The sequence below is a fragment of the Colobus angolensis genome, unplaced genomic scaffold (genome assembly GCF_000951035.1).
Source record: "Colobus angolensis palliatus isolate OR3802 unplaced genomic scaffold, Cang.pa_1.0 Scaffold148, whole genome shotgun sequence".
Classification (NCBI taxonomy): Eukaryota; Metazoa; Chordata; class Mammalia; order Primates; family Cercopithecidae; genus Colobus; species Colobus angolensis.
The window spans coordinates 5,610,367-5,622,876 of NW_012114577.1; the positions used below are offsets into that span (position 1 = coordinate 5,610,367).

Below are 12,510 nucleotides of genomic sequence, written 5' to 3' on the forward strand. Positions count from 1 at the left end.
TGAGGCAGGAAAATTGCTTGAAACCAGGAGGCGGAGATTACAGTGAGCCGAGACTGCACCACTGCATTCCAGCCTGGGTGACAGAGCAAGACTCCATCTAAAAAAAAAAAACAAAAAAAACATAATCGTCATGAAATTTCACAATTAAATCTTCTAATCCAGAGACGGATGTGAAATACATCAATAAAATACAAAGAAAGCATAATTTCACAATTAATAATTGTGTGACTTCTTAATATACAATCCATATACCTACAAATAATCTAGCCACAAACCAATTTGCTTGAAGAAAAGACCAAAAAAAAAAAAAATGTTAGAGGCTCACTGTTCTGTTCTGAAGAGATAATTACAGTGTTTTATTATTTTCCCAGAATTTAATTTTTCTATTGACAGGGTTGGTGTAAGTAGATTAGTAGTTTATCTAGGCTGATAGAATGAAATTGGAAAGGTTTTATTGTCTGTTTTATTACAGATGCTTAGAAGAGTGTTTCAAGTTATTTGCATAATGAGTGAATCAACTTAATTGATAATTATATATTAGGTGACCTTGACCTTTTGTGTTAAAAATTTCAACTCATTTTAATTTGAATTTTCAATTGTTTATGGAGTGTTCATAATTATTTTCAGGTCATTAATTATTAATATATTATACAAATGACATGAAAAGTCTGTTCAACATTTGGGTTGTTTTAAAATTGTTCGTTTTTGTATAGCAGACATACATTTTACTCTGACTGAATCTTCAAAACATTCGTGTAACTATAATTATAAATAAAAGTCATATGACCAAAGACATAGAAGACACGTAAAATAAATTAACAAGGAAGGTTAGACCAAGGAAGAAAAAAGAATAAGAGATTAAAGAAAGGAGGTACTGGCCGGGCGTGGTGGCTTACGCCTGTAATCCCAGCACTTTGGGAGGCCGAGGCGGGTGGATCACGAGGTCAAGAGATCGAGACCGTCCTGGCTAACCTGGTGAAACCCCGTCTCTACTAAAAATACAAAAATTAGCCGGGCGAGGTGGCGGCGCCTGTAGTCCCAGCTGCTGGGCGGCTGAGGCAGGAGAATGGCGTGAACGCGGGAGGCGGAGCTTGCAGTGAGCCGAGATCGCACCGCTGCACTCCAGCCTGGGCGACAGAGCGAGACTCTGTCTCAAAAAAAAAAAGGAAGTACCTTTGACTTTTTCATTGTTGCTTTAGGGACTGTACGGGACTTTAAGGCATAGTGAGTTCCTGAAGATCACAGCTCTGCATGGGAGGAAAAATGGAAAGAGAGCATGTTGAAGGAGGAAGTGCTGACATAAACAGAGATGTGAAAGAAACATTTGGTTGCTGTCAGAGGACGGATTGCTACTTCCTAGGAGAGGAAGCTTGGCATAGTAGCCCTTTGAGGGCGAATACCTCTGTAGTCCAAGTTGGAAACTGCAGTAGTAGAAACTGAATTTTAGCTTTGATTAGTTCAAAATAAATAATCATTTTCATTAACAGGTTCATTACCAATCATTGCCACCATTATTATTGTCAAAATTGTCAAAAAAGTTTAAAGTTTATCCCAAGGACACTATTCTGAAATCTGCATGTATTATCTTATTTTTCTTTTGATCCCATGGAGAGGTACCTTATTAGCTTTATTTATGGATGCAAAAACTGAGGCTTAAAAGGTTTAATTAACTTGCTAACATCTTAGAGGTAGTGAGTTGCAGAGGCTGAACTCAAAACTAAATCTCTCTGTCCCCCAAACCTTTGCTCTTTATCACCGATAAAGAAAAAAAAAAAGCCACAAAAACCCAGGAAGGTTATTTAGCTTAAATTACTAATTTTAAGATCTCTGGTTTGGAGTTGGCCATTATGCAACATAAAACTTAAAAATTTTACATTATGGCCAAAATAATGTTCTACCAATGTGAATAATTCAAGCATATGTTAGAGGTTGAACTGTTAGAATGAAATATTTGGCCATTATTTCAGGGGACTTCAGAGAGCTGAATTTTTTAAAGAACATATTTACAATAAGACAAAATTCTTTTGCTATACACTAATATTTTTGAATGTTTACTGACCTTTTTTCCCCCCTCTCTCCTTAGGAAAAATTGGATGCAGGGGTGAGAAAAGAAGTCGATGGCATGGGAACATCTGAAATAAAATACGGTGACTCAGTATGCTATATACAACATGTGGACACAGGACTATGGCTTACTTACCAGTCTGTGGATGTGAAATCCGTGAGAATGGGATCTATACAACGTAAGGTAAGATGATAGAAAAAAACATAATTTATAGAAGCCATTTTTTATAAATAAAGTACCCAAGCACAAGTCAAAAAGAAGTGGCTAATCTTTTTAGTCACCTGCAGAAGTTCATAATTTTGCAAGCGAAAGGGCAGATTCCACTGTAATAGACTCTTCAGCTTTGTAAGGTGAGCATAGCTGGATGTTACATCACTCATATATAGGATAATGGGATGCGTTTATTTAAATATGAAGTGAAGAAATATACAGTGCCGTCTTCTGGATTTTAGTTAAGTACAGTTCACTTTGTCCTCCATGCTTTGAGAAAGTCCGTTACTGACATCTCCTTGTTTACAAGAAGAGGCCTGCCTTTTGGAAGTGATAATGATGCTCTTCCTGATTTCCAGACGTTGCCTTCAATTTCCCCAGCATGTCACTTAACAACACATTCCTTGCAGTCTGTCAGACTACCATGGCTTTTACACACCTGTGCCTCTGCAGATTGTTTCTTCTGTTTGGAACACCTTCAAACCTTTTTTGGCTCTGTGACTCTTATCCATCATCCACAGATGCAATTTATTTGTCATTTTAGAAGTTCTTCCTTACTGTATCAGCTTATCAGCTACTCCCTCCTTTGAGTTCTCATATTGTTCATCTATAACTCATTACATTTTATAAACACATTCCTTGTGCTATTTTATTTAGTAGGCTACATATCTCTCTTTCTCTCACCACTGTCCCCCACCCCCTTGCAAATTTGCAACTCCCCTGAGGGAGTACATCATACTAGATTGTTTATGTTTTTACATATGACATGCAGCACAGTGCACAGAACCAAATAACAACTCACATTGTTTCTGGAAACGTGAGACCTTGGAAAGGAAGGCTTTAGTGATACAGACCTTTTTATTTTCAAGAGATTTATTAATCAAAATCTATACCCACATTCCAGTAACTAAATAGATCACTGTTCTTGTGATCTATTTAGAGTGACCAGTGCTGATTTTAGTGAAGGTGAAATCTGATGCTGCAGGGATAGAGTTTGACTTGACTGCATCCCGGTACAACCTTCCTCGGAGCTTGGGATAGAGATCCTCAGACAATTCTGCAAGACCTATATCAGCATTATAATAAGATGATCCCTTGTTTTTTACGTCTTTGATCTAGGCTCATACATTTAAGTGTACTTGTATGTATTCAATATTTGTGAAGCATTCCCTATTTCTTGCAACTGAAGGTGGCTGGTTTGAAAACTTTTTATTATAGATAATTTAAATTTATGCAAAATAACTAATAGTGTAATGAACCCCTGAGTCCTCACCATTCAACATTTTCAATGCTCTCTTCCTGTTGTTTCAGTTACACCTCCAATCCTATGCTATGTCTCACTAGATTATTACTGTTACTTATTTTCAACTTTTAGAGATAATATTTATACACATCAAAACGTAAACATTTAGCTGTAGAGAGTTTCTTTTTTTTTTTTAACACAAGAGTTTCACTCTGTTGTCTGGAGTGCAGTGGTGCGATCTCTGCTCACTGCAACCTCTGCCTCCTGGGTTCAAGCAATTCCCCTGTCTCAGCCTCCTGAGTAGCTGGAATTACAGACGCCCACCGCTGGGGCCAGCTAACTTTTTTTTTTTAGTGGAGATGGGGTTTCACCATATTGGCCAGGCTGGTTTCAAACTCCTGACCTCAGGTGATCTGCCCGCCTCAGCCTCCCAAAGTGCTGGGATTACAGGAGTGAGCCACTGAGCTCAGCAGCTGTAGAGTTTAACCCACAAGCTTATCTCCATGTGGAACATGTCTAATTCCAAGAAGTTTCCCAGCATTCCTCTCTAGGTTATTCCTGCTCCCTTTCACCCAGGGACAACTACTCCTGCGATTTTGTTTTTTTTTTTTTTTTGACAGTCTCACTCTGTGGCCAGGCTGAAGTGCAGTGGCGCAGTCTCGGCTCACTGCAGGCTCTGCCTCCCGGGTTCAAGCGATTCTCCTGCCTCAGACTCCCAAGTAGCTGGGACTACAGGCATCCGCCACCACGCCCAGCTAATTTTTGTATTTTTGGTAGAGAAGGGGTTTCACTGTGTTAGCCAGGATGGTCTCGATCTCCTGACCTCGTGATCTGTCCGCCTCAGCCTCCCAAAGTGCTGGGATTACAGGCGTGAGCCACCGCGCCTGGCTGCTCGTGTGATCTTTCTCTTTCATGGAAATGATCTTACGGTCATTTTTCTGTTTTAGCAGATGTTGGAGTTTTTATAAATCAAATTCTATAGCATGTCCTCTTTTGTATATGCCTCCCTTTGCTCAGCAAAAGGTCCGTAACATTTATCCATATTGTTCCATATTTGAGTCCAAATTGCTTAAGCTACTTTTTGAGGTCCCCAGAAACCAAGAAGCCAGAAATTAAACACAATCTAAGGAGGGGGCGGGAGTGAGAAAGGAAAAGAAGAGTTAAAGATACGTAATTGCGACTTATTCTGTCTTCATTACTAAACTCTGAGATTGGAACTATGTCTTTGATTTATGTATTTTCACTATCTAGCAGAGTGCTGGAACCAGAGTAGGTGCTCAATAAATGTTTCTTGAATGAAAACATGTATTTTCAAAGATGTGGAATTATAATTGAGTTGGTGAGATTGCCCATGCACCTGCTAACTTGGTCTTCAACTGCATTAGCGTTACAGAATTATGAGCCAGCATGAGCTCTGGGTTAGCATTCTCAAGGTGAACAGCTAATGTTGTCGAAATGGTGACAGAAGAGGTTGATTTGGCTTTAAAGCAAATTTTTCTTTTGATAATGATGTTTGGTCGTGGTTTTTCTGCTAGATTTAGCAGATGTTATCTTTTTTCTTTTAATATTTTACTTATGAAAATTTCAAATATGAAAAACGTTAAAAGACTAAACCAATGAACATCCACATACTCTTGAATTAGAGTCAACAATTATTATAGTTAGCCAGATCTGCTTTCGTTTCCTGCTTTCTTTTCTCTCTCTGTGTGTGTATGCATTCACACATCCACAGTACTGTTACACACCATTATGGTAGTTCTATTACATCACTGACTATCCTGTTTGTATTCATCTTTATTCTTTTGTCCCAATAATATCTTTTCTAGTTGATTAAAATCAGGATGCAATCAAAATTCATGCACTTATTTATTTTTATGCCTTTCAGTCTCTTTTATCTAGAACAGATTCTCAGCTTACTTTTTTCCTGTGCCATCGCGTTTTTTAAAAATCCGTGCCAATTATAGAATACCTCATGTTCTAGATATGTCTGACTTTTTTTCCCCATTGCCTATGCTCTTCATAATTCCCATGAACTCGAAGCTAGGTATAAGGCTGTGCTGTCCAAATCAGTAACTGCTAGACACACGTGGCAATTTCGTATTTGTATATAACTACAACTAGATGAACACCATTTTTAGTTTCGTTTAATTTTAATTAAATGTTTAAAACATACACTTAAATTATTGGAAAACTTTTATGTATGTTTGGAACAAGTTGGGTATGTGCATCTACTTTTCCAACCATGTCTTTGGTTCCTGTTTTCGTGCCGTTTTAGTCTGCTGGTTTCTTTCTCAGGAACACGGCTGTCTTTCCTCTCAGTGTTCTCCCTGACCTTTTCTCTACACTTCGCTGCTCAAATGTGTCTTCCAAAGTCCTCATTTTTTCTTTGGTGCTGTTCTGTTCCTAAGCCCTTTCTGTGCCTTTAAAATTTTAGTTTTCATGCTTTTTTTTTTTTCTTGTCCTTATCTCACCCAGCTCACCTTTTTATCTCAGCTTGCTGTTCTTTCGTCTGGTCTGTGCTGGTTTCTTATCCCAGCATATTTTCCCATTGTGAATTTCCACTGCTATTTTATCGAAGCTGTAACTTGCATCCTGAGGACAGTTGAAGTTGTTTTTGTGTTTAAGTAGCCTCCTGCTATGTCAATTTTCCTTAGCCTTTTAAAAATAGCAGTGATTACTTAATTTTAATCAAAAAGATAAAAATCGTATGTTGTGTCTTTTAACTTGTTGATAAAATAAGTCACCAGACCTACAATTATTAAAGGGGTTCTTAAATTCACAGAGTAAACCCTCTTTGACCATAGTGTATGATTCTTTTGAAATTCTACTAGATTTAATTAATTAATATTTTATTTAGAATTATTACATGTATATTTATGGGGGAAGTTAACTTCTCTTTATGGACACTGAATTTGGAATTTCATACGGTTTTTGTGTTTATTAATTTTTATGTGTCGCAAAACATCATTCTACTCTGGTCTTTTTTTCAACCATTTAAAAGTGTAAACACCATTCTTAGCTTATGAGCGATACGGAAACAGGTGATGTACTGTAGTTTCCCAGTCTTTGGCCTAGACTAGTCTGCCACGAAAGGTAGCTGTTTTTTGAAGCTTTATCACAGCTCACCTGTGAAACCATCTGGTCCTAGGTCCTTTAAATATTGGATCTTAAATTATCGTTTTCCTTTTGATTAGTCTTATTTTGTAAGAATCTGTTCTGTTGCCCTGGAGCACCCAGTTTTGTTTATTGGTTCTATTTGGTTGATTTTTGGTTTTGCTATGGAGTTGCACCCAGTATTGTATTATAATTTCCCATTCTCTGTGTTCTTGCTTTCTGTTTGATCTTTAGCCTGGTTTGTGAGAGTTTCGTTTTATTTATCATCGCAAAGAATCAAACTTTGAGTTTATTCATCTTTTCTAGTACTTTATTTGACTTCTAGTTTATTAATTTCACTTAATCTTCATTAGTTCTACTTTTCAGCTTTCTTTGCTGTTCTTTTTTTAGGATATGAAAATGAGTAACAATTCCTTCATTTGAGTCATTTTTTTCTGTATTAATGAGGGCACTCAAGGCTATGATATTGCCTTTGAATATAGATATATCTGTGTCTCACTGATTTTTTATATAAGGAGTTTCCTCTTAACATTGCTTTCTAGATAATTTATAGTTACAGTTCCTAAATTTTGCTCAGTACACCTGGGTAGGTGTATTAAATTATCTTGCTATAAATGTTGCATGAAGATAAGCACAGATGGGAACAAATGGTTCTACTTATATATAGTACACAACTGATCTGTGCTGTCAAAAGTCTGCAAGGTGGTGAACCTTGTGAAGGATAGGGATAGGAAGGGAGCACTGAGGAGGATTTTAAGATACCATAATGTTTTCTTTCTTGAGCTGGGTGTTGGTCATGCAGGAATGTTTACTTGTGAAAGTCATGGAACTGTTTTCTTAAGAGTTTTGCATTTCTCTTTCCTTACATTATAGTTTCAAAGAAAGTTCAAAAGCAAACAAAAAGAGCTATCAAAAGAAAAGAAATATATGTATACATCTTTATCATTTAGATGATTTATAAGCATTGTTCAGTACTTATTATTGACTAGTCTGTGTTCAGAGATACAGTGACTGGAGTGCCAATGCAAGGTTACCTTTGCTGCTTTGTACCAAGTTTGCTTAGGCTGAGGATCAGTCATTCAATGTAGATATGTGAAAAGGCTCTGCTATTTATTTTACTTGACTCAGTGCATTTTTTGAGTAGTTCTTGAAAATGATAACTGAGCTGCGCATGGTGATGGGGGCTTGTAATTCTAGCTATGCAGGAGGTAGAGGGAGAAGGATCACTGAAGCCCAGGAGTTCAAGACCAGCCTGGGCAACATAGGAAGACCCCATCTCCAAAAAATAAAATAATAACTAAATGAATAAATGGAATGGGTAGTTTGTATAGGGAGCTGTGCATATTATTTTGTCTGAACATAACAGCTTCATAGTCCCCTGTACCTGCCTTTTGATTCTATGTATTGTTATGGCTCAGCTGTTTGAGTACACATCTCCCTAACTCTAGTTTGGAAAAGAGATGTTGGGAGTAATGGCCTTATTTTTGCTTTCTTACAGGCTATTATGCACCATGAAGGCCACATGGATGATGGCATAAGTTTATCGAGATCCCAGCACGAAGAATCACGCACAGCACGAGTTATCCGGAGCACAGTCTTCCTTTTCAATAGATTTATAAGGTACTTTTTCTTTTGTAGGTGTAGTTGTTTGATACTTGATTTTCATTTCTTTATTGGATATGCAAATAGGCAATTTAAAAGTATGCTATGATGGTAAGAAATCTCATACTGTTTGGTAAGTCAGCAGAAACATTAGGAAGTGTTATTTAGATGATTTAATGTCTTTCTTTTAAATAAACTTTTAAAAAGAATGTGGTTTTGGAAATTAGATATGTAATTTATAATTGATAGGCATAGATTAGGATTATTTAATGACTACTCTTCCTTGTACTGGACCCATGTAGTTCCTTTTTCTTTTCTTTTTCTTTCTTTCTTTCTTTCTTTCTTTTTTTTTTTTTTGAGACAGAATCTCGCACTGTCACCCAGGCTGGAGTGCAGTGGCACGATCTCGGCTCACTGCAACCTCTGCCTCCTGGGTTCAAGCGATTCTCCTGCCTCAGCCTCCCGAGTAACTAGGAGTACAGGCGCTCACCACCACACCTGGTGTGTTTTTTGTATTTTTAGTAGAGATGGGGTTTCACTCTATTGGTCAGGATGGACTCGATCTCTTGACCATGAGGTCCGCTCACCTCGGCCTCCCAAAGTGCTGGGATTACAGGCGTGAGCCACCGTGCCCGGCCTAGTTCCTTTTTCAATGAGGGCAGTGAAGCCTAGATATATGCTGAGTTTTGATACGTATTTTTTAAAAGTAATTCTCATAAGAACTGCTTTTCCACCTAATAATTGCAACAATTGCATATCTGCAGACTAAATTAAACTTGTGACCAACATATTTTCTGGTAACATTATACCAACATATGCTTTGACTTCTGAGGGATTTCATTTGTCTCTTTAAACTTTGCTAATTTGATGGGGGAAACTTCTTGTTGACCATCTTTCTTCATTTCTTTTTTCTTTTGTGTTTATTCCTATTATTTGTTAATATTTCTGTTAAGTTGTTCTGAACTTCTGTTATGTTTAGAGATACTTATTTCCTGTTATGCTAAATTGCAAACCTTTTCACCAGTTTATTGATTTGGAAAAGAATTTGAAAGGATTTTTGTAGTAGTTGAGTCGGTAAATTATTTTTTTGACTTTTCAGCATAAAACAAATCTCCCCTACTCAAGATTGTGTTATTTTCTGCTTCTTTTACAAACCATCCCTTTTATAAACCACACACACTGTGTGTATATGTGTGCGTGCCGTATGTAACCAAAAAATGTGCACAGCATTTGGCCACACATCCTGAGTGTTTAGTCCATTTGTCTGCCTCATCTCAACTCCAAGCCTCGTCAGATAGAGTAAAGCTTAAGTCGAATGGGGTATGCATCACATTTTTGTATTTTTTATTACTTGTATTACTTTTCAGTATTATTTATATTCTTGTGGTTTAATATAGTATTTATTTCTTATAATAAAAATTTATTACATTTTAATGCAGTATAAAATTAGTCAAGAAGTTCTATTTGGAAATTATAACTTATTTTGGAAACAAACTTAGCCTTTTCATATCTTGTTCTTCCCACTAGTTTTTCTTTACTAGAGCTGATCAATCCTATGATAGGGATTGAGCAAATTAATCATAAATCTTGGAAATTGTCAATTTTATATTTAGTCAGCACTGACTTCTTCAAATATGAGGGGTTTTTTTTTTTATTATTCAATTTGACTGCTGTAGAGTATTCAGTGGCACCACAGAGATTCCATTTGGTAAATTGATTTAATACTAGACCAAAAACTGGTTATTTGTTTTGAAAACTATTTTGTGGGAAAGCTACTATCTCAGTGTTACAGGCATTATATAGTGATAGTATACCATAAGTGACTTTTTTTAATGCTGGCTGAAATACCAAAATTCATCTTAAATGTGATTTACTTTAGCCCATCTGCTCTTTGGAAGAATAATTTTAAATTTTAACAATTACTTTTCTGATTAGATAGAGTACCAAGTATGAGAAATTTGGATTCTGTGATTTAAAAAAATGTTGAATTATACACTTGCTGCTTTATTAAATCTTGAAAATGATTTTCTGTCTGGGCTATTTGAAATTCGTTTGTTATACCTATCATGATAAAATAGGATGGTTACATTAACCCCTATTAACTATGAAAAGATTTTCTAATTCCCAGTCTGATTTTTTCTATTTTCTTTCTTCTTGCCTTGCTCTCTTTTTTCTAACTTTGTAAGATGAATGCTGATACCATTGAGACCTTTGTTGACAAAAGCATTTAGTGTTACACTTTTCTGTTTTTACTGGCACCTCACATGTTTTGATTTTCCTTTCTTCCTTTCTTTCTTTTCTGTCTTTTCAGTCTTCCTCTCTCTCCTCCACTCCCCTCTTTCCTCCCTCCCTTCCTCCCTGCCTTTGTTCCTTCCTCCCATCCCCTCCCCTTCCTTTCCTTCTTTTGCCCTGCCCCTCCCTCCCTCCCTCCCTCCCTTCCTTCCTTCCTTCCTTCCTTCTCTCCTTTCTCTCCTTTCCTTTCTCTTTCTCTTTTTCTTTTTCTTCTTTCCCCTCCCCTCTCACCATTCTGCTCTTTACTCTCATTCTGTTGCCCAGGCTGGAGTGCAATGGCCCTATCTCTGCTCACTGCAACCTGCCTCCCAGGTTTAAGCAGTTCTACTGCCTCAGCTTCCCAAGTAGCTAGGATTACAGGCGTGCACCACCACTCCTGGCTGTTTTTTTTGTTTTTAATAGAGACATGGTTTCACCATGTTGCCCAGGCTGGTCTCGAACACCTGACCTCAAGTGATCCACCCACCTCGGCCTCACAAAGTGCTGGGATTACAGGTGTGAGCCATCGCGCCCAGCATTGATATATTTTCTTTCAGTTTCCCCTTTGATGACTTCTTTGAACAATAGATTTTTTCAGCTTCCAAATAGTCAGAAATTTCCTGAATATTTTTCTGTTACTAATTTCTAATTTAATGCCATTATGGTCAGATAATATACTTTGTGAGACTGATTGCTTTTAAGTTGCTTTTAAGAAATCTTCAATTTCCTTACATTTTTCAGTCTCTTTTTTCTATTAATTACTGAGAGAAAGGTATTGCAAAGTGTTTGATTGTAATTGTGGATATTTCTGTTTCTCCTTGCTGTTTGTCACCTTTTCTTTGTGCATTTTGAAGCTCTGTTATTAAGTGCATACATGTTTAGGATTTTGTTCTTTTGATGAACTGACCCCTTTATCATTATGAAATGACCATCCTTAACTCTGGTAATATTCTTTGCTATAACATGTACTTTGTATAATATGAACATAACCACTCTAGTTTCCTCCCCCCTTTGGTATTAGCATCCTATAACCTTTAACCTGTTTGTAGCTTTATATTTAAAGTGCATTTCTTTTAAGCAATAGGCAGTTGGGTCTTGCTTTTTTATCCCATTTGATAATCCCTGTTTTTAAATTGTATTGTTTAATTCATTTACATTAATATGATTATTGATATAGTAGGCTTAAGTCTGTCTTCTTCCTATTTGTTTTATATTCATCCCATCTAGTAGGAGGATAAAAAAGAGATACACGCACACACGCCACCATCACCACCACCATCACCACTACCATCACCACCCTTACACGGGAGAATGAGAGCATATGGGTTACAAAAAATTAACCACACAGGAAAAACACTTTGTCATTGTCCCATTTTCCCCTTCTTTTGGATTAGTTGAGTATTTTCTATTATTTCATCTTACCTCCTCTAATAAAGTTTATTAGCTGTAATACTTTATTTGTATTTTAGTGGTTACTTACGGGTTACAGCTGTAATACTTTGTTTGTATTTTAGTGGTTACTTATGGTTTATAGTATATATCTTTAATTTGTCACAGTCTACCTTTAATTGATATTTTGTCACTCTATGAATAGTGTAAGAACATTATAATATTATACTTCCCTCCCAGTTTTTGCAGTTTGTCATACATTTTACATTTATAGTTGTTATTAATTCTACACTATATTTTTATTTAAACAGTCAATTAGTTTTTAAAGAGTTTTAAATAACAAAAACATCTATATTTGCACATATAGTTATCATTTCTAGTGCTCTTTTTTTGTGTGTGTGGATCTGTATTTCCTTCAGGTATTGTTTTCTTCTGCCTGAAGGATTTTTTTTTTTTTTTTGGAGACAGAGTCTCTGTCACCCAGGCTGGAGTGGCACAATCTCGGCTCACTGCAACCTCCACCTCCCAGGTTCAAGCGATTTTCCTGCTTCAGCCTCCCAAGTAGCTGAGACTACAGGCACCCACCACCACGCCTGGCTAATTTTTTGTGTTTTTA

The 12,510-nt window shown here is 36.7% G+C and overlaps 1 protein-coding gene across 1 annotated transcript in view; it reads left to right on the forward strand.

The window, feature by feature from the left end:
• The window catches only part of RYR2 (ryanodine receptor 2 (cardiac)), a 592,347-nt gene that overhangs the window by 204,791 nt on the left and 375,046 nt on the right, over positions 1-12,510 (forward strand). The window contains exons 15-16 of the mRNA XM_011935762.1: positions 2,084-2,248; positions 8,131-8,252. Of these exons, the coding sequence (XP_011791152.1) occupies positions 2,084-2,248; positions 8,131-8,252 (287 nt within the window). The remainder of the gene's footprint in view (positions 1-2,083; positions 2,249-8,130; positions 8,253-12,510) is intronic.